General features: G+C 40.9%; 2 protein-coding genes across 3 annotated transcripts in view; one reads left to right on the top strand and one right to left on the bottom strand.

Moving 5' to 3' along the window:
* The window catches only part of morn5 (MORN repeat containing 5), a 15631-nt gene extending 1748 nt beyond the window's left edge, over positions 1–13883 (top strand). The window contains exons 3-6 of the mRNA XM_085413776.1: positions 2068–2179; positions 2492–2623; positions 11151–11203; positions 13761–13883. Coding sequence (XP_085269902.1) covers positions 2068–2179; positions 2492–2623; positions 11151–11203; positions 13761–13883 — 420 coding nt within the window. The remainder of the gene's footprint in view (positions 1–2067; positions 2180–2491; positions 2624–11150; positions 11204–13760) is intronic.
* lhx6a (LIM homeobox 6a) lies at positions 11289–26421 on the bottom strand. Of its 2 annotated transcripts, XM_085413774.1 has the most exons (9): positions 25897–26421; positions 24898–24969; positions 24457–24639; positions 22592–22713; positions 15797–16017; positions 15352–15452; positions 15162–15257; positions 14131–14305; positions 11289–13979 (listed from the first exon to the last, which is right to left on the bottom strand). In XM_085413774.1, the coding sequence occupies exons 1-9, from the start codon at positions 25972–25974 to the stop codon at positions 13900–13902; spliced, it is 1128 nt and encodes a 375-aa protein (XP_085269900.1). In that variant the 5' UTR covers positions 25975–26421; the 3' UTR covers positions 11289–13899. The 2 variants fall into 2 exon arrangements, with proteins under 2 accessions (XP_085269900.1, XP_085269901.1); XM_085413775.1 differs by lacking the exon at positions 25897–26421 and having other exon boundaries at positions 24457–24668.

Genomic DNA, 26421 nt, shown 5'->3' with positions numbered 1-26421 from the left:
ACAGTAATTAGATTACTGTTACTTTCCCATAAGCACGCTACGATACTGCGTTGCTAAACCGTGATTTTGTTTGTGAGAGTGTCTCATGACAATGTCTTACAAGTGTGCGACATCTGTGGCAGCAACAGACGTGTGTAGATCAACAATGGATAGTATGGAGTGCAGGAGAGAGCACGACCATGTAGCGTTTAAAGCTTGGAAGTACTTAAATTACTTCAAGTTTTATTCTGCAAAAAGTGACAAAAACATAAACTCCACTGTAAACTCTGCATAGGAGGAAAACTTCTTTCTACAGCAAAAAATTAAACTTCAAATCCGAGCAATTATCTAGGACACTGCCATGAATGTGAAATTCACAGAGAAAGCCCCGGATCCCCCCGCTGACATGACAGTTGCGGCACCTGGCAAACCCCTGACAGCCCCATTTCTGCTAAAAAAAGTGAAAATAGATTTAAGAACGGCAGGACTTAGTGCTGCTGGATCGTTTATTTTATTTATTTTTTGCTGTTTTACTTGCATCTATTTGAAAGAGTGAGTGTAAACACAAAATTATTTTATATGCTGGAATATGCAGAAAATAGGTTTTGTTACGACTCCTTCTGCTAGGCGGCAGGGGCAGTCTCACTTCCTCCAAGGCCCAGGGCCGTAACAGTTTAAATGTTAAACAAATTTCTTCAAAGTCAAAGACTGTTGCATATAATTTATTTTTTGCAAGATGCGATGTGCATAAAGTTAAAAGATTTAAAACTAATAAAACAAGTTTTAAAAAGAGTATTTTTTATTTGATTACAGGTCTATTGCTTTATTATGTATTCAGGTTGTGTATCATGTTTTTTAAAAGTAACTAATAAAGTAACTAATTACTTTTGAAAAGAGGAAATCAGTAAAGGAACGGGATTACTTTCTTGGAGAAGTAATCAGTAATTAGTAACTAATTACTATTTTCAAGTAACTTGACCAACACTGCTTATGAATGGCTTAAAATATTTTTTCAAGTGGCTCAAAAAGCTTCAGTCGAGTCATGCAGAATGTAAACAACTAAATAAATAACTATACATAATAAATGCCAGGGAAGTCTGTTTATGTTATGTGTGTCTGAAAGGGAAAAAATATCCGCTGATATGTTGCAATACCAGATTTGTAAATAGCCAAATATCAGTATTAATATTGGTCTTGAAAATATCACTATAACAGTTGAACTCTAGTTAAACTCTAATTAAAACTATCCAGAGTATCTAACTCTACTTATGCACTGAAAGAAAATGTGTGTATTTTTTGGAAGATTTTGACAGTTATAAGGATATTTTTATTGGGAAAAATTAGGAAAGCATGGAAGAACAATGAAAAAATATAGATATATAGCTAAAAATGACTGGAAAGTGTAATGCTGTAAAAAACAAACTAAAAAAAACAGGCGGCCGTCTGCCGCCATCTGCTGTGACTGGTTGGGGGGGGGGGGGGGGGGGGGGGAGAATGAGGGAGAAAAGAGGCAGAACAACAAACGGCGTCTTTCTTGTATCATCCCTTGAGGATAAATAAAGTTCACCCCAAATACCAAAAGGCATATTTTTCCACTTTCTCCTTGAGATATGTATCTGTGCAGACAGCTTTGGTTTTATCTGCTGAGGTTTGGAGATATTCATCACTGAGAGCTCTGCGTCAATCGAAAGACAATGGAGGGAAATTTAAATTCTTCTGGGTTCTCAGAGAACTCAAAACTGACATTTGAAAACCGCAGCTTCAACTTATCTTTCCAGAAACCATGCCTGGGGTATGCAGAATAACCCAGACCCAGACCTTACATGCAGCAAAGTTTGCTGGAATATTCCGTACGATAACTGTCATCAGTGAGATCTGTGCATTATCTTGGGTTTTTCACTGATTTGAGGAGCACACGTTACATTTCTTTCACTAACAGTGCACTGGGATTGGGGAGGATACAGATATTACAGCTTTGGTAAAGAAAACCCTCACTTTCCACTTGTAAGATATCACTGATAGGTGGTTTTTATTAAGCAGACTTAATTATAAGGATACTTCACAGGTCTGTGTGTGCTTCCACACCAGGGGACATTTACCTTTGCAGACGGACTGCAGTACCAGGAGAAGGACTGGAGCTACTGCAATGGTTATGACAGACGCTTCTACACGGAGAGGTGCAATGGCCTCAGACCTGCAGGTTGGATCTTATTTTCTAGACCACTCCTAAACAAACACACAAGGAATGATGAGCATATAGTGTACAAGCCAAGTCTCTGTATTGTTTGGCTGAAAGCTTCCTCTCAGTGCTGGATAATTTGTAAACTATGAGTTTTATCTGAACAGCTCTTTCTATTTCGGTCCCTGTTTTTACCTAGCAAAGTTATGCAGGCAGTTCTGTCATCCTGCTTCATGAGCCAGAGTCTGTGTTCATCACTGGCCTGACAAATAGATGGTTTTACCTCTAAGTCATTCCTCAGTCAAATCATAATAATTCCATCTATTCATACAGGAAAATCTCAGATAACAGATTTACATCCTCCACGAGCCATTCCTGATGGATGTTATGACTGTGGAGATGGTTTCTATAACCCCAGCACCAGAGTGGTCACAGCCTACACCGGCAGGTTTCTCAGGAGCGCAGGTGAGAGCAAAGCTCGCTAACCATTAGGAGAGGTGTGCTCATTCATATTAATTTTTTGTTATATACTAGTGGATACTTTGTAGCTTGTACCCCTGATCCACACAAGAAGCAGAATTATCTGTATTTTCACAACAAAATCCTCCTCTTTCACTGCTTACCCCACTGCGGTTTTGTGCACATTTTTCCACTTGTTTTGTTGCCAAACTGGCTCTGTCCACTGCTGAGCAATATCCAGGCACCGTGGCCTGTTGCGCCAAGGTAAATTAGAAAGATTAAAGGCAAGCTCAAACACAAAATTTCCATTTCAAATTATGTACACAAAGTGTTACGTCCAGTAAAGCACCTGTCAGTGATGGATTGCTTTATGTTAAAATATATTTATTCAGTAACCTAATAAAGTATGTCCATTTGTTTCTACGACTGACCATAGCTAGAAACAATATTAATTCCAGTAATCATGTAATTAATTTAACCTTAGCTTCAAATTTACCGCATGTGTATGTACAGCAAATATAAGTTTTGCACCTATGTTTAAACTAATGCTTGGATCATAGAAGAAAGCAAATATTTCCTCACAATATGGTTCTGTGTGACTGAGAACACGCGTTGCTGAATTCAAACAGGAGGGAATCAAGTAAAAAACAAGGCTGAGAGGTTAAATGATTGATTGATTGATTGATTGATTGATTTGGCGTGAGGTACACAGGTGAGGAGTCTCTGGTGATCGGGTTTTACTGTAACATAATATTTAAGAGGCTACTGATGGAATGAGCTGTGCACAAATATTCCCTGATGGAGGGAGCGGTGGAGCAGGGCTGAAGAGTGATGCTAAAGAATCTGGACGGATGTGATGAACTTAGTTGGAAGGACAACAACCGTGAACACTGGTGGTGATGTAAAGCGCGAGGCGAAGAAAAGGGTTGCACTAATCGGATGCTGAAATGACCGCTGACAGGAGCAGAAGACTGTTTCAAGACTATCGCGGTGCATCCAGGTGGGAGGTGGGCAATTGTGTGAAAAATATCATATGACACCAGTTGAATTTCACAAACAAGACTTTTCTGATACTACTGCACAAGCTTGATTGATTAAAAAAAAGTAAAAAGTAGGGTATGGGGTGTAGGTGAATTTTTTCACTTTTGAAATGGGCTGTTCTAGACGTTCGAGAGCTGCTGATGAGACATGGTGAGAGAGAGAATGTAAATTGCATTAGTCTTTCTGATTGAACTTTTGCTAAACTTCATTAAACTCTATTGAAGCTACTTTTAAACATAGTAAATCCTCAGTTCCTCTTTCAGAGTTTCATACGTTCTGTTCTGTGCATCTGCCTGCACAGTATGTCTGTCAGCGAGATTACACAAATAGTTCAGGCAAGCGAGACATGGTGGAAAGGTGGATCTGATCAAAGGAAAAATCCACGAGTGACTCACTTTAAAAACGTGAGTTATGGCAATGGCATCAGTGAAGGATTTGCTTTACTAGAGCGCTTTTAGGACCCTTTTTCTTTCATCATATTTAATAACTACAACTCTCAAAGTATACAGTGTGGCCATATGGAAAGGTCTTGATAAGACTGAACCCATGGAGTGACATTAATGGATTATCCTTGCATTATCTGATTGCAGATCACTGTTGCATTTCATCTGATAGGCAAGCCTCTATAGGCTACAGCAGTAATTTTTTTTTCTCTTTTGTTATTTGTCAAAAGTGGAAAATTGAAGACACATTTTTCCACTGAACGAGTGCCCAGACTGGAAGTCTTGATTCGAAGTGAACGCAGTCTGTCGGGTGTCCCAAATTCTGACATCCTCTGTTTGTCGTGTCTCCCTGCCATGATTTTTCATCACTAGAAAATGTAAGACGTATAGTCAGTGTCATGTTTCTAGGGCTGACAACATCAGGCTGTCGTCAGGTGGCTTCCCAGTCGATCCAACAATCTGATCTGGATAAATATCTCAGCTCCCACATAGATAGCTGTGCACTTTATTCAGGCCTTAGTAGGCCTCATGCCTGTGGGGTTTGCAGTCCTTTCTCTGAACATGTGCTCTGCAATGTATTGACAAACTCCTGCAAAACTCTTGTAACACTGGTTTTAATTGCCGTAAGCCTACAAGTCAGTGTTTTCTGACATTCTTTCATTGTTAAATAAGACAGAGTCCAGCTTCAATGTCTGGCTTTTTATCTAACCATTTTCAAATCTGCTTTATTTTGTGTTTGAATCTGATTGACTCTTTTTCCTCTTTAGGAATCACAAACAAGTCTTAAGAAATGATTCTTGGCACAAGTTACAAGGTGACTCACGAGCTCCCTGAGGTATTAATGTATTTCGGGGCAGGATATTTGTATTTAGATGAGCTACTTGTAACACAATGCAGATTACTTCCACCGGTACACAAACCTCATTTACATATGTGTAGAGAGAGAATCAAACAGATCCACATCCTTGCCAGATGTCATCGGTATGTGTAAGAAGACAAAAATTTGGTTCACGATCCTTTCCTTAATGCGAGTTGTTCATCATCATTATAGTTCTGGTATTGATCTGCAGAGTGATGAAGAAAGGGAGATATGGGGGAAAAGAATAAGGGAGGATAAGAAGGAAAGATTTTTTTTGGGGGGGGGGGGTTGGAAGTTGAGTTGAGTTTATTTAGATAAATATGAAGTCAAACAGGAACTGTTTAATGGGTCTGTGCCTCTTTTTTTCCCCTTTGTTCATATGCAGTTTGTGTGGAGTGATGTGTTGTGTATGTGGTGAATGCTGTTACATACACTCTTTATGCTTATGTGTACTCTCCCTTTTGTCTTGGTATACAATTCTTGAGAAGAATGTCTTCGTATCCTGTATGGATTTATTTTTCAACCCTGGGAGGTGAAGGCATATTTGTCAGAGTGGGTGTGAAGACTGAATTTATTGCCTCGTGGTTTCCGCCCAGGATGAGGACTGCGGGGATGATGGGGCACAGGGAAGGCCCGCCCTCCCAGTGGAGAAGTTTGCATGCAGCAAGTAAGAGGAAGGAGATCCCTATGTCGCTGTGGGGAAAAATTAAGCCAATGAAGACAAAGTCTCATGTTGTTTTAGTTTTGTTTTTAAGGTGCAAAAATTATTATTTTTACCCCCTGGAACCACATGTTGCTGCTTGGATATATCTGGCTAAACTTTCCTTACCCGCCAAATTGGACCTTCTGCAAAGAAGCCGTTGCAAACTTGGACAAACAGTCCTTCTTGGAACAGTGCCAAGCAGCAAAACAATAGGATCTGTTGATAATTTTCCCCAAGAGGTTTTAGATTATTTTTGGAGTCAAAGCGCTTTCTTGTCAGTTCCCGTATGTATGGAGGGATTTGTCAAAAACGGACCATGTAGAGTGATAGTGATAATGGAAAGTGGTGGGAGTGGACACAAAATACAAAATAGCTACAGGGAAGAGGATTCAAGAGTGAGTTCGAACTATACGTTGTGTATTAAGACGGCTGTAGCCAAGCTGATTGTACTTTTTGGTTAGCAAAGTCCATTTGTAAAGACTCGAGATAAGCATGTTTTGGAACCAGAAACAAAGAACTCAAAGGGCATTGTTACTCTAAAACACCTTGTTTTCGCCTCCTTTTGGCTGATGCTGATCATAATTTAGAAAATGCTGTATCCAATAAGAAACCAGTGACTGAGACTGCGAACCTCTCAGAAAAATGTTTACCGAGGTCATTGTTAATGCCCTCTGCTGGCCATTGGAAAGAGTGCAACGCTAATGCACTTCCATCTTTTATATACAGTCTGTTTACAATCTCCAAATACGCTGGCTGTCCACACTCATTCTCAACTACGGTGCTCTTTTGCTTTATAAGCCTCAGATACAGATACAGCTGTATTTCATGAAAGAGGATGCTGGCCATTAATAGAACGATTGGGAATTTGTTCCTCATATTCAAGTTTACTCAAGCTCAGCACCAAACCCTAAACCACTCCTCAAACGTGAGTTACTCTGGATAAATGCCAACGCCAAATAGTTGCAACTCAAACAGTGACAACAGTAATGGATGACCCTCTCTTTCTGAATCCAAGTGGTCTGCTCAGTTAATTCCACAAAGCCCATTACAAATATTCACTTTAATCATTGACCAAAATGACTCTGCAAGCCGACGGAATGATCTTTTTAACCTATAGACGATAAGTGTCCTCCTCCAACACGCTGACGCATGAAGTCAGTGTGTCGTTCTTGGCTGCTGTTTATTATTTCATTTAAGGTCATACAGTCTTGAAAAGCTAATCCGTCCTAAATTATCTGCTAAATTAGTTTTATGATTCTAATCAAGCAAAGAATTATCTTTTTTTTTTTTTATTATTATTATATCTAAAGTTAGTGATTTCATAGCCTCAGTTAAAATAATTTCTCATTAGGATTCGAGAGGCATTTCAAAGACTGGCACAGCTCCGCACAGTTATTGTTTTTGGTTGGATGACACTGGAAGAAGGGAGTTTGGAAAAGGGTCTCGAGCAGGAGTCAGACAGGTCACTTGGATACAAAGCTACCTCCTGCTTTGAACAGAGGACAGGAAAAAAGGAAGTGTGCACTGTGCAGTTATTGAAAGCGATTCAAAATACACATTCATCTATCGCAGATTTTGTTTCTGGTTTTACTACCTCTTCTTAAGTCCCACAGCAGTTTGTAGGTGGTGCAGTAGGTTACTTATTGCTCACCTGGAGAATAAACCAAGGGAAAATAAGAGTATAGTGCATGTCAAGCAGCAGATAGAGGGAGCACCTTTGTGCTCTAACTTTAAGAGTAGGGATGGGTATCGAAAACCGGTTCTTGTTGAGAACCGGTTCCCACTGTTTCAATTCCTTGGAATTGTTTGCCATTTTTGCAAACGATTCCCTTATCGATTCCAGTCACTCCGAATGATGTCACCACGTTGCGGAACGCCATTTAGCTGGCAGGAAACATGGCGGCTCAAACGCTCAAAAGTTTGATTGTACTTTACGAGAACAGGGCAACGTGCAATACTTGCAAAGTAGATATTTAATTAAGGGAGGAAACACTACGAATATGCAAAAGCATTTGCTTACAAAACACATGATGACTTTAAATGAATGTCATGTTTTTAATTCCGCTCCGGACTCGTGAATCTCAACCCAGCGGCAGCGGTAACGTTTGCACGTCCTCTCCCGTTAATGCGGCAGGTAAATAATCAACTAACAGTGCATATTATGTTAGCGCGATCTGCCTTCTTACAAAACCTGCCATTACTGTGCATTTAGGTGACCATGATGAGAGAGACAGACAGAGTCTGGCTGGCTCAGATGCTGGCAGTTCTCGCTGCAGTCTACCGGTAGCGTCTCCTTTCAGGCCAGGATAGACGAATGTCACCGAGCAGTGTCTAAGTTTGTGGTAAAAGGTTTGCACCCATTTGCCACAGAAGATGCCCCCGATTTTCGGTAAGTGAATGTGTTTAATTGTAGGCAGGGACATTACTGGATATTCTTTTGTAATTGCTACAGAATAATTTATGTTATACTTTGTTATTGCTACAGAAGAATATTTATTTTACAATTTTACATTTACAATTTTTTTTCCTGGGGACCCTGTGACACCCCATTTAAGAGCCATAGGCTGTGGATCTCTTAAGATCTCACTGTTGGGTTTGTAAGGCCATGCTACTCCTAAATTTCTATCTTGTTCAAAGAGAAGATATAAAACAAAGTTCTAAGCTAATCGACCTTAGTGTTCTCCTTTTTTAAAAATAAGAATTGATAAGAGAATCGAATCGTTAAACAGAATCGAAAATGGAATCGGAATCGTGAAAATCTTATCAATACCCATCCCTATTTAAGAGTGATCTCACTAAATCAGTTGAGATTTTCTAATCCAGTTTAAAAGAACCAGATAGCCTGTAGGTGAGAAGGTTTGATAAATGCACATGATGTAAAAACAAACAACACTATAGATTTTTTTTAGACTGCAGTTCTGAAGCAGTTTGAGGTTTTTTTGTTTAATAATTTCTATTTTCATTATGATGAGATCGTTACAACAGTTGTGTCTTTCCACCCTCACTGTGTCACAGACAAACACAGCTTAATTAAAACCAACAGACTGCAACACAGGGAAATGATTACTGTTAAATGTTAAATCCAAATCACACAATCAACAGACTAAATATTTTTAAATACAAACAGCTCACAAGGCTATTTTTAATCTGCTTTGCTGCAGACTTCCAGGGACATACATTAGTACTTTAATTAGCCATTGCTGATGAAGATTGCTGCTAAAAGTTTGAAGGTACTAAGACATTTTGCACTGCTCTGTGAAACTGTAATTTAAAAAGAATGAGGGATGCATAGGTCACATCTGCGCTGGAAATCTCCACTGGCGAGTGCCTGAATACGTTCTGTTATTACTGCAAACAAACACACACACAATCAGTTGTGAATACTGCATTCTGTCTTGGCAACAGGCAGCTTCAGAAGGGGCCATGTGTTGCCATATTATTTTGAGCGTTTTCCTGTTTCTGGAATAACCGCTTCCAGTTGAGACTCTGGGCAGAGCAAGCTGCACACCGAACACATTCCACTGCCAAGGAAAACACCTCTCTGGTGACCAAAGCGCGGCCCCTCCCTTTGTCCCCTTCCAGCCAAGGTGTTTCACAGACAGATAGAAGTCAGCCGGTCCGCTGGGGAGTGCAACATATCCTCACGCTGCTTTTCCTATAAAACAGGATTCCTGTGTTAATCCTGTGAGCCCTGGCAGATGGATTAATACATTTACAGCTAGAAATTGTAAAACCATCGCTGTTTCATGTTGTATGTGTGTGTCATCAAGACACAAAACCACATTAAAATTGGAGACAGATGACTTATTTATGTATGTTTGAATGTTTGTCTAAGTGTTCATTTTGTTGATTTCCATAGAGCCTTTGCTTAGAAACCAAAAGTGTGCTCCATCGATCGCACCAGTGAAGGGTCAGGTCGTTTCTCAGCGAATCACAGAGTTCCTGTGAATATTATCCAAATTCTGGATTTACTTCAGCAGAACCTTGTTCATCTCTTATGCAACCACTGTGCTATAAGAAAACCCATTTTCGTTTTTGTAGTCAAGCCATGCTGTATATCTTTGTGTGCATGTATACGTATGTATGTATGTGTGCATGTGTGCTACACCACTGCCATTAGGCTGGAAGGAAACACTTTTCTCTCTGAGTGTATTTTGAGGATTAAGATAAACAGACTTTAACAAGGTGCCATTATCGCTTGCACACACTCCCCTCCTCTCACACACTCATATAAAGGTTCTCCATGTAGGTTGTTAGTCGACCAGAAAACTGTTGATGAATTTGTTTCTGTTATTGTTGTGTTGCTTTTCCACTTATAATTACCCCCCCCCACACACACACACACACACGCACGCACGCACACCCCGGGATTTCACTGCAGTTATACCCATCCTGCCTGATAATTACCACCGTCAAAACTGCTAAATTTAAAAATCACAAAAAAGTGCTGTCCTCGCATGTAAATACGCCAGCCACCTGTACCCTCAGCTAACTTTAGGTGCCAATTACACGTGACTTAAATCCAGAGATAAACGCTGCCAACACTGAAGAGAGCGAAATTGCAGCAAATATGAAAATGCCCCCCAATCTAATTATCATTAAGGAAGGTTTTGGGGGGTTGGTGGTTAATTGAGGTCAGTCTCGTGGCCGCTCAGTTATGTGTGAGCTGCCGTAATTACCTTTTCCGCTAACAAAATGCGTTACAAAGATCCGCGGCGGCAGCTGCCCGCGTGTCCGTCGCGTTCAATTGACCTCCCGATCAGAGCAGGTAGAAAAGGAGAGGCAGAGAATGAGGGGAGAGGTCGTTTCACACTTGAAGAGGCTGTTAGTGTTGACGCCCTCGGCCGGCAATTACACACAATCAGCGGGAGAGCTGCAGACCTGCTCCTCTGTACAATGGAGCCCCGCGCGCGGTCGAACCTAGGGGTGAGGCCCGCGAGCCGCTCAAGTGCGTGCAGCTGTGCGCGCTCCAGAGAGAAAAGCCGACTTCCCCTGCAATTAGCTCCTCGTTTCAGTTTTTAACAACGAAAAACTGGTTTATTATCATCTCCTCTGGCAGTCGTTTCGGTTAAAAAAGAAGAAGAAGAAGAAGAAGAAGAAGAAAGGAAAAAAAATTGGCGTCCATTTTTTGTGTGTGGGGGTTATTATTTATTGGTGTCTGAAGTGGCTCTGAGAAGTTATTTTCTGCTAATTGTCGGGCTTATCTTGCTTTGACAGATTTAACCGAGACTTAAATGGCACTTCAACGGTGCTGCCTCGCACTCAGTGCGACCTGCGGTGTGATAATGCTTGCTGTTAGGTTTTTGATTTAAACGTTTTAAGCGAGTTCAACCAAAAATGCTTCTTGCTGTGCGCCTTTATATGATTAAATCTGTACTATTAGAGTGTAGGTCAAAAGAATGGTTAAATGGTTCACTTTTATCTGGAATAAAAAGAAGAATAAAAAGATACAAATTCTAATAATTTCCCTTTGGATCTTTCCACCAGATGACCAGGAGCATGAGTGGATTGTGCGGACTTGTCGGAAGGCTTGGGATGAGGTTTGTGGCGCTGAGCCGGAAAAATCAGCTGCAGCCAGATGTGAGGAGAGCAGCAATGTTAACTTTTAGCATGTTATTTATTAAAACCGAGCTATAGGGAATTTCTGTCTTGTATTACATTTTGCATTAATGACTGAAAAGTAAATGATCAAGTCCATGCTTTTAAATCATCTCGTTTTATTTCCCCCCCACCCACATTGCTGCTGTGGCCTATGAATTCTGGGAGGTGCAACAGCCGCCTTTCAGTGCATTCATCTTAATTTCCATAATACTGTATGCATTACAGAGAGGGAGCTAGAGGAATGGAAAGAATCTGGGAAATACATTTACAATCAGTTTACAGGCAGCACAGAATACATCCAGTTTTATTACGTGCTTTGATTGCCATACTGTATTATTTCAGATCTACATCTCACACCCAGAAGAATTAGGACAGGCAATCAGTTTCCAACTGGGTTAAACAGTCTTTATACATGCTGCCCAAACAACTCTGTTATTCTAACTTTATCCAACAACACATTTCCCATCCCTGTAATAAGAATTGACTTATTTACAGTGAATTAATGATGTGCAAAACACCACAGATTGCTGGTGTAACACAAATGTGCCATTCATGTGTGAGGGTTGGTTTTGAGGGGCTTTGGTGCTTTTTTTGCAGGGTTTTTTCATGCCTAAATGAAAGATTTTAGCAGGCATTCAAAAGTGAGTGTATTAAACTACAATCTGAGGTAATTTGCCAAAGATAGGAAATTAGCAGGTAACATTGACAAGGCTTTGATCTGCTGGGCGAGCGTCAGGCACTCATTAAATTACTCTTCAACATATCGCCATAAACTCCCATCAGCAGATCATCTTTTAAAAAAATATCAAATAAAATTAATAATGAATGAACACCCTTGAGAGCAGGAGAAATTTCCCATAATGCACTCTTTGTCTTGCACAAAAATGCAGACCCAGCACACGCACACGCACACACACACACACACGAGGATGTACACTGTTAACCACTAATCTAAGCACAAATGCTAAAGTAAACACACAAGAAGTGAAGTTACAGCAAAACACAATGCCTGACTTTAAAAAATACACATGGAACACAGAGTTACTTTATATTTATGGATTTTATTTGTGTATTTACCATTTGAAACTTCATTCCATCTGAGCCCGATTTAATTGTCTTACACACTTGTCTGTGCTTCGCAGTTGACATGTTTTGGAAAATTAAACGTGAATAATTGCTTTGTTAGTTTATCCTCAGAAATGATCCAAAGCCACCAAAAAAATATCACATTCTATTTTATTGCATTTTATTACACAAAACATTTATGATGCACAGTCTATCAAATAAACTTTTGTTTCATTTCATGTTTTTTTAAACAAAACAAACAAACAAAAAAAAACATTTCAAATGGGGGAAAAAGTGCTTTACAGGGATTTACCATCTCAATAAATACAAGGACATTGAGGTCTTGTTGGATCCTGTTCTTCACACTATGGCCATGGAACTAAAATACAAATGCACACTCTATACCCCTGCCAAAACTCACACATTCACACACACAGACGCACACACATCTTAATATGTACAAACCCAGTCATTTTATACTGTCCATATTGTACCAATACAATATTCCCCGCCTGCTTGTGTGGAACACACACACACATACAGAGGCTGAACAAGCAACCTTATAAATTATAAATTAGTAACAATACACCTGTGGGAAAATCTGGAAATGTGGTCTGATTTTGCAGGAATGTGAAGTTTGACTTGTATGGTCATCTCAGACTTTCCTCTTTAAACAGGACTGTAACGGTTTAAAGTCTGCAAACTCCTGCTTATAACCGGTGTTTTATTCACGCAACAGCTCCAATGTTGTCCTTTGCAGCTTCATTAAATGGTAAACAGACAAAATGCTACAACAGAGTCTATTAAATAGTTTGTGATTTTCTGCCAATTGAAGATTTAGGAGTCTCATAATTTTTCCTGCGTAATAACAGTTAAATGTTTAGTGAGAAATATCACTTTGGAAAAGATAAGGCACGTAATATTTTCTTGTCTCTAATTCTGCACCTCAGTTCGGTGGGAAAGGAAGGAGGAAGTTTCTGGTTTTCTGAGACGTCATAAAGTCAATATGTCATTCCGAAATAAAAAATATTTCAACAATCAAAGATTCCTGTTATATTTAGATTCCTTCATGGTTGCTTAGAGAGAAAAGAGCCAGGAGCCTTACCTCTAATGTGGTCTACTGTGGCCTTTGGGCCACAAAGATAGTTCCCCTTTAAATTTCTCTTCGTGTTTTGACAGCACTTCAAGAAGTTTCCTTGCTCAGTTTATCCCTTTAAAGCTCCCTTCACCTCCACATTAGGTGGTGGCTGAGTAGAGTGGAGGATGCTGTACACGTGAAGCAAAAGGGTCCGTGTGATACATAGTCTGTGAGTTTAATGATAAACGCTTCAAAGTCGTTTTTGGAAGTCCTATCCCCAGAAAAGAACATAATCACAGATGGTTTTTTAGCTTTTATCTCGTTCATCCATTTCTCTTTTTTTCTGGTTTCAGTGGACAAGGCTCCTGCAATATTTGTCTCCTCTCCACGCTGACTCCTGGATGACCTTCGAGTTGGTTCATGAGACATCACTGATGTTAGATCAGGGGTTGGGATCGGGAGGTCAGGGGTCATAAGGGCCATGTCGGAGAACTAGCGACTGAGGGGGAGCTGAGGCAGCGACATGGCCTGATGAGAGAGACTCTGAGAGGTCAGGACAGAGAAGGGATGACCTGGGGAGCAAATCATAAAAAACACACAAGATTTAAAAAAAGAAAAAAGAAAAGCAAAATGTGTCTTACAAAGTAACTCCCATAATTTAAAAAGTCAAAACAAATACTAAAAATGATGTGCCTATTTACACCACAGTAAATGATAACTCACTGTCAATGTACCCATGAAGGGCCACCATGCGCGCTCGCTCGGGACTGCCAAACGGAGAGTAATGCAGCTCATCGGGCAGAGATGAGGGTATCCTGGACTGAGGATGACCTTGAGGAGCCCCGCTGTGCTGGGGCGTGTGCTTTTTATGTCTTGCTCTGCAGTTTTGAAACCACACCTATGAAGATGCAATGTAACCAGACATCATGTGGCTATATTCTTAAAGTTTGTCTTTTCAGTGTACTGTAAGAATGTGTTCCATTAGTTTAGCATTTTAACATTTAACCCTCCTGCCATCCTTTAAAAAACTCACACCCATCACCCTAGGGACCATTCTCAGCCACGCCATAAAAAGACCATATATCCATATTTTATTCCACTTTAAATTAGCCAACCTTGTAAAACTACTTCTCCCTGAAATATTCATGTAAAGTTTTAATTATATTTTCGTTGTTTTAACCCTTCAAATCCCAGTGTTATTACATGAGCGCCCTGTGTTATAAGCCCCAAAAACCAAAAAACGAAACTAAATATTTCCACAAAAAACCAGTTGAAGTAATATGTGATTGTCATTATAAGTAGGCCTTTAGATGGACCAAAGATTGGCACCAACATACATTTTGACCTGCCATTATTTTGTTTGCATTTTTTTTGCAATTTAAAAATTAAAACTTCAAGGCCCTGAGTCTTCATTGACATCCAAGAAAAGAAGAAAAAATAAAATCATATGATGATAATTTGGGGTTGAAAAATAGCGTTTATAATGGAAGTCAATGGGCAGAAAATGGTCCCCAGGGTGATGGGTGTGGGGATTTCTGCTGCTCAGCCATTTTAGGCTGATTTAAGGAATTCACACTGGAATATTAACATTGACAGGTAAAAACTATCCTGTGGCAAGTTTGGTTATATTCCACTGAACACAGTGGAAATGGCAGCCATTTAACACATAGCAGTGGCACAAAAAGGTCCCAAGAAGGCAGGAAGGTTAATTATATTGACGTCATCCATTCGTGCTTTTTATACACACTGCTCACCTGTATGACTCTTCTGCTTAGGCCTGTCATGTCAGCTAGTTTCTGTAGCGTCTGGGCATCCGGATTGTTGTCCTGAGCAAATTGTGCCTGCATGATCTGCACAATGAGACAAAATATTAGGTACTGTGTCAGGGCTTTGGCACAGTAAATCAACGTTGTGTACTTCGGTGTTGCTGAGAGCGTTTCTCACCTGTAGCTGTTCTGCGGTGAACGATGTCCGTGCTCTTTTGGCCGGTTTGGGTTGACTGTCTTGTTCTGTTGGAACTGCTCCCTCTAATGTGATGCCATTGCCTACAAAAATACACACACACATGCAAGTCAGATAATAGTTCAGTGATAAATAAAGTGACTATAGATGTCAGGAGACATAGGTAGTCTACAGGACTTGAAAAATGTATCATATCAAAGGGACCTCAGGAGTTTTGATGCCCCAGCAGGGACCCAAATTTAAGAGCCGTGGCCTACTTTTCCGCTCTTGCAGCATAACATGCTAATTCTGTAGGTATTACCGTTCTCAGAAAATTAACAGATATCAATCATTTGAAATAGTTATGACAAGGAATGATTCAATCAGGCAATAAATTTGCTGAAAAGCATAGCTTCAGATATATCTTGTCATTTACCCAACCACTCACCGCTCTCAGCTGCTCGTTTGAGGTTCTCCACCATGGTGTCATAGTGGATTCGGCACAAGACCTTCTCCTCCACCAAACCAAACTCTTCTCCCGTGGACAGCTGCCTCTTACACGAGTAGCAGGCAAAACATGCCAAGTGGTATGCGTTTCCCCTTGCACGCCGCACCCAGTCGCTGGCGTATATCTGCCGCCCGCAGCGGGCACACTTAGTACCAAACCTACTGTGAGGGGGATAAGAACAGAGCAGCAGAATGAGGAATTATGGGTAAAAAAAGGGAAAAAGATCAAATTGTTGCAGAACAGAAAATGAAACATACACAGTGACTTCCTTTTCTTTGAGAATATTTTCTTGAAGTGAAGTTTGACATGAATTTGTTTTTTAATTTCTGGCAAAGCTCAGAAGCTTTAAAGGAAACCTTGGAGGAGGAGGATATGGCTTTCAGAAAAGACTCCTGAGTGCGGCTGCAAGCTGAGCCTTGAATGCAAACAAACCAACACCTGCAATTTCCTGACTGATGCATGAAGCCCCTGACACATATATACACACACACAAAAACACACATAAGCCAGGTTGGCTTTAAACACAGTGGAATATGAAGAAAAACCCAGATGACATCATTCTAGATCGCCTCGCTGTAACTGATAGCAACAGCGAGGTTGGCGGTGAATAAACCCAAACCACCTGACTTGCTGTTATGGATGGGTGGTTGGTGGGAGAGAGAAAGAGGGTCAAAGATGTAAGGCTAGAAATGCTTCAAGACAATTCCTCATTAGCAAGAAATAAGATAGCTGAACATCTGCTTAGTTTAAATGTTTTAAATGAGGGGGATAAAACGGGACACGGGGGTCAAAGAAGAAATAAAGGCTGCTGTAGATTTATAACTAATCCCACAAAAAGGCCTTCCTATCCCGTATGTCGGTGGCCATTCTTCTAAAAAGAAAAAATGTAAATCCCAAATATTAAAAAAGTATTTTCAAATGTAATAGTACATTAGTAATATGTGTGTAGAAATTAGTCAAATTGAGCTGCAGCACTTGTGCTTTATGAAATAAGATATATCAGACATAGGCAATACAGATGGAAAAATGTCGAATATCTCATATCCCTTCACGAGATTGTGTTTACTGTGCAGCTGGGTCCGTGGAGTATCCAAATAAATCTCCATTTTATTGCAACAGAAATATTATAGATGCTCCCTGTTTTGCACAAGAATAAAAAGATATTAAGCGCCTCATTTGAAGGACCCATTATGGGTTTTAATGGGTATCAAACGCTTTAGGTTGGAGATGGTTATGGTTATGTTAAGAGCCATTGTTGGGGTCGGCAGCTGCCAATTCTGCTGGAGGAGGCCAGATTTGTAAGCAGCCTGAAAGAAAGTGCTTCTTCAAGGGTAAAACTGGCGTGGAAGGGGGTGGGGGTAAACATGCGCAGTGTGCTGCACTGTACAGCCGGATTTGTGTACATTCATCAGCCGTGCTCACCCCGATATTTCGCTCGCTGCTCCATACACAGCCACAAACATGAGCCATATTTAGAGTCAGAGGTCAGTGGAGCTGGCGGAGGGCAGGGAGCCGGAAAAGAACAGTCATGGAGAGAGAGAGAGAGAGAGAGAGAGGACGTAAGTGACTGAGACAGGGAGTCGTAGGGCTGGGGGGAAATGGCAAAGTGGAGAGCGTAAGCGGCGGAGAGAGCGAGCAAAGAGAGCTGGGGGTGCAGAGGAGCACAAGGGCTGCCAAGTGAGTGGGTTTGGCAGCGTATGCGTGCACTCAAGTCCACTCTATCTAGGATGAAAGCATACTAAGGCCCTGACATCTCACAAGCTTGTAACCCTCCTTATGTGCAGGAGCTTGTTTGCCAGAAGTCACTTTTATGCATGTAGTGTGGTGCAGACTATTTATGGGGCATCATTAGGCGACTACTGTTTGAGGGTCAGCCTAGTTTTTATCATCACAGGTCAACAAATTATGTAGATATCACAACAAATGCAAAAAATGGTATTCATCAAGGGGGAAAAGCAGTGCAACTGTAACAGCGAGTCCTTGTGATGACCTTCAAGGAAAATTGGCTGGCATGGCACCCACTAAGGCCTTAAGTTGTCTCTGATATGTTCAGATTTAACCAAACAACCTCTTATGTGCCATTAAAGCCGCTCCGGGAGACAAATGGAGTGCACGGCTCACTGTACGATATCCTTTCAGACTCTTACAGAGAAGTCGGGCCTGTTTCTACAGTAAAGAGGAAAACATTGTGGAACGTTGCAGCTAATGCAGCATGACAGCTTGTCAGTTTCATGGTCTGAGACAGAACCCAGAAAAAGCTGCAAACCATCCCTTGTTTTAACCCCCTCCTCCTCTTCTGTCTTCCTCCCCTTCCTCTTACTTCTGCACCCATACTTTTTCTGTATCTTATTTTCCATTTGCACCAAAAAACTGATGTTTATTTTGGATCCGTGTCAATCCTCGCAGCCCTTATATCACTCACCGCAAAACTTCCTTTCCTCCTCAGACTTCTCCTATTTGCTCCCCTTATTCTGTCTAATTTTTACTCTTTTTTTATACAGTAATTCACCTGCTGCTGAAAGAGGGGCCTGAGGAGGTACACGTTTTTTGGATTATTTATGATGTGCTCTGAGAACATGCTAATCTCTATTAGATTTGTCCTGAGAGAGGCTGTGCGGTTTGTGTGCGAGAGGTTCACATTAGGCTGACAGGATTCTGAGCTGAGAAAAAGAGGGGGAAATGTTTCATATGCTTTACGTCTTTTAACAGGTTTTAATAGATCAGAGTTTTATGGATAAACCCTGCAGAAAATACAAGTCCTTGACACTCTCATCCGCTGCTCTTTTAGCCTGTAGTAACTAGGAATACGGGCAGTTTTCTTTGGAACAGCCAATCTGATTTTCGGCATGAATAATGTAGTGCAGCGCTTTAACTGAGCAGCGTAACACTGTGTGTCACAGATGTCTTATTATAATTTTAATTCATTCGCTTCTTGATAAAAATCTCTGTAGCTGCTGCTCTCCTTTGTTGCTATGGAGACCTAATCAGCTAACCAGAGGTGGGTGGTTGATGAATAATTATTATTGCAAAAAAATTTAAAAATTCAAGCGCACACACACACACGCATAAAGAGACATGCACACATCCACATGTGCTCTCATCTCACCCACGAAGTTCATTACATACGTGGACTCTGGTTACAGTGTCAGTGTCACGGGGTGCCCCTGATTAGGGCAACTTCCTGTGTGGCCTGCAGCTCACGGACGCGGATGGGGTTTCTATGGGGCAAGGCGAGGGAGGGCTGCAAGGAGGCGAGGGGGGAAAGGGGAGGAGGCTGATATAGAAATGGTTTGCGTATGTGTGTGTGGTTAAGAGAGAGAGAGAGAGAGAGAGAGAGAGAGAGAGAGAGAGAGAGAGAGAGAAAGCAAGCCCCCAAGGCCTGACATGGGTTTGAGAGGCACAGCGGGGGCTCTGTCCTGCACCCCTATAACGCTGACATCGCCCCCACCCAACCTCTGCATACACATACACACGTATATGGAGGGAAACCCACTCTGATTTCCTGCTATTACGCCCCATTAAAGCAGCTGTCAGTCCAAAGCCAGATGAGAGGCTGACACAGATGAGGAAATATCTCCAGAGGTTTGAAAGCAGCCCAAAGGATCTGGACTTGCAGCGGTGTTTAGCCTAGTTTAAATCTGGCCTAAACCCAGATTACAGTTTATATTTACAGAAGTAACCATTGCACAGGTCCCAGCCCTGCAGCAAAGCTTCAATGCAGCATTTTTTAAAATAGCATCACATTCTCAGAGTGACTTATAAGGACATCGAATCCAAAAGTACTGATGTTATTGTGCAAAAGAGGGGTTTCGTCCACATATTGTAACCATACTAACTATTGCAGTAGTTTTTAATCTGCGTATCTGCATTATGAACTCTTTTATGACTGTGCTTGTCATCCCTGTCTTTAGAGTCATAGTTCTGTACAGCAGATAGATGACAAATGTGAGGTAAACTGTGGAGCAGTTTAGGTCCTTTGACCAGTTTTTAAACTTCTAAATTTAGGAAATTAGTTGCTTAGCATTTTGTGAAAATAACTATAAGTTTTTCTTATAAAACATCTGTCCAGAAAAACCCTTTTCATTCACACCCTTTATTAAAAAACGTTTTAAACAAAATTAGGAAAAATAACAAGAGTAATAATACGTTTTATTTTAGGGGGAAATGTGTCAGTTTATGTGACAGTTTAATTTAGACCCCCAGTTTCTATGAATTAAATATTTTCTTAGCTTTCTGTGCGTTTAAATAATTAATTAACAACCATATAGGTTTAAAAATGCCACTTAACTACATCTATGACCAAATTAACCAGAAAGAGGCCCTAAGTGACCGTCATTATACACAACAAACGCATTTCATTTTTACCCAGGATGCAGAAATCAACCACTACAGAGCAAAGAAAATTAAATTAGCACAATAATGACAAATGGCTTTTAATATCTGGGGCTAAAATACTGCAGTAATTCTAAAAAGAGATTAGATTAGATTATTGAGGTCTTTTGCGTCTGATTATGTACATTTGTTGCCACTTTCAGGCCTTTAAAACGCTAAAGAGTAAGTGACTAAATATTTGTCAGATGCCTTGATGATTAAAAGAAATAATAATTGCTGCAGTGTTGCACTTCTCCTATAATGGGATGACGCCACATTGCCGAGGTTTTCTCTGTTTTAATTCGTTGGCGCACAGAGGAGAAAGAGAAGCAATCTGATGAAAGACAACTCTACCAACAAATGACAATATATCTTAAAACAATCAAGGGCTTAAAACTCTTTGACTGTAAGAGAGCTTAAACTGTTTTATTCATTACCATCTTTGGAGATCTGATACTATGACGTATTTAAGCGTCCACATTTAAAAAGCATTTCTGAGTCTCTCAGTGATCAGTGAGCAGTGTGGAGGTAAATTCTAAGGGAGCATTTAACCAGAGCTGGGCTGGTAAAATATTATGGTGCGGCAGAGCAAACACAAAAGTCTCCATTTTCGGGAAAATATGAGCAAAATGACTGGCAGCTGCTAAACAGAGATCTGTGTGTGTTGGTGACCAGTGTGTGCGTGTGAGTAGGTGGATTATGTGTGCAGGTGTTTGCAATGGGCATTTCTGCTAATGCCCATTTCAAAGTTTCATATTTGTGTTTTTATGTTTCTTATTACATGTTTGTCTGTGTGCAGGTATCTGTCTCAGGGTGTGTTTTCAGTTTGGACATAAGCCACATTCACACGAGTTACATGCTGACCAGGCACTCGGGGAAGTCTAATTGCTGGTCTGGAGGCTTGAGGGTCTGGGGTGGGGGGACAACTAATTGCTGGTGATTATAAACCTCAGAGCAGTGACTTGGTGTCAGATTTTGATCAGACAAACACTAACGCTCACTTGCAGCTCCATGCACTCACTCCACTCACACACACACACACACACACACACACACACACACACACACACACACACACACACACACACACACACACAAAGTGTTAAGCACAAATTGGCACACGTGTCCATACGATTAATACACCAGCTCCAGGCTACTGAACAGAAATTTACCATACTGATGCTGCTGTGGCTGTGAACCCCATTTAACCCTATACTACCACACACACACAGGCCTGCACACATTTTTATATTTTCCTCTTGGCACTCACAAAAACACACAAAAAGGGAATAGAAAACTGAGTCAACACATCAGACAGGCTTTCTTAGTCCAGCTTGTATTGTAATAAAATTGTACAAAATTTGCCTACGCATTCATGGCATGTTGTATACAGACGGTATACAATTTTATTTTGTATTATTTTAGATATATTATCAGAGATATTTAATTTTTAAGGTTTACTAAACAATCATCATTGGGGTTTTTATTATTATTGCTATTAGGCTTGATTCTCTAATTGAAATTGTATTTGTTTTTTAAAAATGAGACATATCCTTTTATTATAGAATAGATAGGCATTTCCTTTTTTGCACTTAAGCTCTGTTTGTCTTTAGGGACCGACTAAATCCGGACAGCTCAAACTGGCATTTCCGCCAATTTCCGTTTACATCACGTGTCCCTGTCAGGGTGTTAAAACAGTTATCCGCGCGCATCGTGGCACGTGGTGTGTTAATTTTGTACCTCATTCAAGACTGAGTCATGAGAAAATGATTTCACCAGCTTTTAGGCACTAAATGCTGGAGAAAGGATCCAATGATCGGGCAGTTGCAAAACACAAAAACACGCCCAGCCAGTCTGGCACGGTGCACTGGAAATGCATAAATAAGCGAAAAGAAACTAAAGTGTGCTAACTTTAATTTGCCTTTTAAGATCTGATATGATCAAAGCGGTAAAGAGAAGCTGGTCATAACAAGGTCAAAAGCGTTTTTCTTTAAATAGCGTAAAACTACACAGCCCACAACTTTTTAAACACTTTAGGGAAATTTTCCCAGAGTGCAGCACTCCAGTGTTTTTCCTTTTATAGGCCTAGCTGCTGAAAATGTCGCGTTTTTTGGATAGCCATAACAAAACTGTGAATCTTTCAGCCCTTCGCTGTAGGCAAAAGCTTTTATTTTGTTACACACTTTCAGTTTTTGAAAAGGCTTTTCAAGAATATATGAGGCAACCCACATGCATACGTTTCAAAGGATAAGCGTGCGTGAGTGCACGTGTGTGCGACAAGAGAGAGAGGGGGGGAGAGAGAGAGCTGTGCTGGCAGAGGGGCGGACGTGGTATTTTGAAAACACGGCCATAAACTTACCCTACCTGAAATAATCCATTTTACAGAAGATCTCTTTGTTTTTGATGTAGCAGCTGCTGTGCTGACGTAGTGACGTCCTGCACACTGAGCACTCCAGACAGCGCACGTGCCAAATCAGGTTGTTCACCTGCAAAGAGACACCAAGCGTGTCAAACACACACAAACTGATGATATAAGGCCGCATTAAGGACTTAGGGTGTCTGCTGTGGTGAGTAATGACTCTGTCACACTGTGGAACACTGACGTGATGCAGCAGCATGCGTTATGAACGCGCCTGCGCAAATCCGATCGATCGTGAGCTTATTTTGAATGTTTATGAGAGCTATAAATAAATTTTTTTAAACAATTTTTAAAAATGTATTTTACTCATTATTGTAAATGAATAAATAAAATACAAAAAACTCTAAATAATAAAAATACCTCACAATTTTAAGCCATTTACGAATATTATGCTGAAACTATAAGGCGCGCATCTTATCACAGATGTTTCTGTATTTTAGCAATATGCTTTTTAGGAGGGTTTTTTTTTTTTTTTTTTTTGCTTGTTTGTTTTGTCCTAAAACATATTTTATTGGCAATTACGATATTATACGAAATATTAAGGCATCAACCGATATTTTCTGTGACTGAATTTTTTTTTCTTCGTTAAACAGCACTATAATCGTTTAGGAAAACAATAATTTAAAAAATGTTTTAAAAACTTTTTTTTAAAAATTATACTTTTGCAAGCTTACAGGCAGCAAAGCCATCCGGCTTGTCTATTTATTCATATAAGAGTTAAAGGAGGCTGCCAAAAACACTTGCCCTAACGTTAGATTTATATTTATAACCTTAAATGATTATTAGTACTTATTATTATTATTTGGCCTAATAGATATATTTTTCGTTGATGAATTTGAGTTTTTTAAATTATTATTTTGAATACGGTGTTAAATGATCAGTCCCGACATTTAAAATCATGGGAAATATGTATTACTTTTTTTTAAATGGCTAAATAAAGAAGACAAACAATTGTTGCACACAAAAGATTTTAATTGTTTAGGTTTTGAGATCGTATAAATTAAACCTATCCAGAGAATTTACAACATGTATAGACAAAACGTCTTCTATAGATAATTGCAGATAAACTAATAGTTCTGGACATGAAAAATACAATAAAATAAAATAAAAATTTCAGCGTGACTAATTTATTATAATAGCATAAACGTTTAATTTAAGACCAGACATTAAATATTTAAATAAAACAATCTCATTTGTCTTATCTGTCCCGCGGATGGAGAACAAAGTAGGCAGATAACGAACTAATGATCTTCACACTTCCTGACACACACACAGGGCCGCGCGCGCACTAGTGAAGATTGTTTGGGGTTGGAAAGCGCACGCGACAAAAGCAGGGCGTCCTGGCTGTGAAACAGCAAAAGAACCAAAACATCCCTGTTGTGACTGTCTGCGGTCTCCCAAACACAGAGCGCCGTTTAATCTCCGTTTCCTGAAATGTTACGGTGGCGATAACATAGCTGAGATTTAGAAACAAATCGCCTCTTGTGTCTTTTCCTGTTTTCCGAGTTGGCTAGATAATAAAAGTTTTAAGTAAGTCAGGCATATAGCTGCTTTCAAATATCATTGCAACCTTTTTTTCTTTTTCTTCTGTTTTCAGTTTGAAGTTGTATTTATTTATTTTTGCTTTCAATCTCCAAATTGCGTTAAATTCCGTGCAAACTTACGGCGGGCCCCCAAATCCAAAAATAAGGGCAGAGTCAGCACAGCATCCTTCTTCATTAGCTCCCGATTGCCTTGTGCAGACGAACTATTTCTGTCTGTTAATGTAAAAAGGAAAACAAAAAGTCTAAAAGTATGGCCGGCCTCTCACCTTCAGCAAGTATCTGTCCAGGATCTCCAGACCACAGCTGGCGCACAGGTTCTTCCCGGTGGACGGCACCGAGCTGGTGGAGGAGGTCGGCGAGCACACGGAGGGGGTGGACGGAGTGCTGGGGGAAGAGCGGGTGTCCTCCCGCTCCATGTTGGACCGCTGGGATTCTCCGTCCGAGTGAGACTGCAAGAGGGCATCAGCAGAGCTCAGCACTGACACACACACACACCGATCATCCTCATCAGCGCGTTGACAGTTTTCAGGTGTCGCCATTTTTTTTTACCATGCGTTTGCACTGCAGTGCGCGCATAATTCACAAATTTTCGCCAGCGCGAATGCGCGTGGGCCAAACGGTCATCCGCTGCACGCTATCGGCGCACTGAAAGAGCCTTTTTTTAAACATATATGTTTTAAAGCATAAACGGGCAATAAAACTCTCACCATTGGCGTGTGCTTAGAGTCCACACTGCAGCGCGAGGCTCCCGGTGTGCTCTGGTGCTCGGTGGAGATCACCTACAAGAAAACGATCAGTGAGCGGCGGGTCATCACTTTCTCCGTCTCATCATCAGCTGAGCCGAGCAATCCTCGGGATACATTTGCGGACAGCTCTCCGAGGCTACTCCTATTTAAAGTAGTCCTGACAATAAACCCCCGGTCAAACCTGTTTAAAAGCCCCCTGCAACAAAAGGCAATGTTTTAATGAAGCTATCTCAAATTGGATTGATTTTGTTCCCCCTGCCCTTAACCCATGCCTCTCAGAATAATAGTATTTTCTTCGCAATCCAGGACACGAGACTGGAGGATGGGGAGTGGTGTGTGTGTGTGTGTGTGTGTGTGTGTGTGTGTGTGTGTGTGTGTGTGTGTGTGTGTGTGTGTGTGTGTGTGTGTGTGTGTTTTCGGTGGGGGGGACTACCTGTAATTACAAATAGCTTGAAACGCTGGGGGGATAAGAGGGACACGGAGTGTCAATTTCAACTGTCAATCAGGGTGGAAAAAAGGCAACGGTCACCCAAAGAATTGCAAATTTGATTTTTAATGGCTGTAATTAAAATCTAATTCTCTTCACGCGAGTTGGCAGCGCTCGAGAGGCTCACGGACAGCAAATCACGCCTCACGGACAGCAAATCACGCCATTCATACGCAGAAGAAGCGCGTGCAGCTGATCTCCACATACACACAAGAAACATGATTCTTGTGAGATCGCGGAGAGACAAAAAAATAAAAATCCCCGCACGATCCCCTCCCCGGGGGGCTGCCAAAGAAACTGCGCGCTTCTGCCGTCCGTGCCGTTCAGTGAGAGAAGAAACTGGCATGTTGAAAATATCCCACAGTAAAGCTAGAGCCTAGTATAGCATCCGCACTGCACATATGACTAGCTGCAAGTAGAGTCATTTTAAACCTTTTTTTTTTTAAAAAGGCCCAAACATTGCGTGTCAGTACCTGCTTTGTTGGGATTCCTTCGGACAGAATTTTATTTCCCTCTGAAAGAGGGGACAACACTTCATTTTTCCAGTACATGAACCCCTGGCGTCTCAGAGTTTCCAGAGTCTGGGATCAGGAGAATAGTCGGCGATGGGCGTGAAAAAACAAAAGAAAAAGAAAACAAAAAAGTAAAAAATGGGGAAAAACAGTTATATCCGTACCATGAATGAACTGTGGCGCGCACTTTTGTTTTACAGAAAAGTGTCTCTTTAAAGCACGAACACGGTCTGTCACGGCAGTGATGCAGCCACGCAGCGCCGGAGAGTTTTGCTTGCTGCTCTTCACAACAGATTTCTTACGTTTGCCCTTGTCTCTCTCTCTCTCTGTCTTCTTCTTCTCTCTTTCCCTTTTCTGATCGGGGGTCCGACCACAGGAAGTGAATCAAATCGAGGCGCCTCGTAAAAACTCCCCCCAAAAAGAAAAGCTTTTGAGGTTCAGCAGAGACCTGAGGGGCTGCACAGGCGAGCGGAGAACCTGAGTGTC

Source organism: Rhamphochromis longiceps, linkage group LG7, assembly GCF_057381845.1.
Source record: "Rhamphochromis longiceps isolate RC_006_pf linkage group LG7, R_longiceps_female_GT1.1, whole genome shotgun sequence".
NCBI lineage: Eukaryota > Metazoa > Chordata > Actinopteri > Cichliformes > Cichlidae > Rhamphochromis > Rhamphochromis longiceps.
This window is presented reverse-complemented; position numbering and strand designations above follow the sequence as displayed.

Excerpts from the sequence above, each read along its gene's own strand:
- lhx6a (XM_085413774.1), bottom strand. The coding sequence starts at position 25,974 with ATGTACTGGAAAAATGAAGTGTTGTCCCCTCTTTCAGAGGGAAATAAA. Across the intron at positions 24,970-25,896 it reads AAGGAATCCCAACAAAGCAG|GTGATCTCCACCGAGCACCA; the intron begins GTACTGACACGC and ends GTTTTCTTGTAG. Across the intron at positions 15,453-15,796 it reads CAAACGAGCAGCTGAGAGCG|GCAATGGCATCACATTAGAG; the intron begins GTGAGTGGTTGG and ends GTATTTTTGTAG.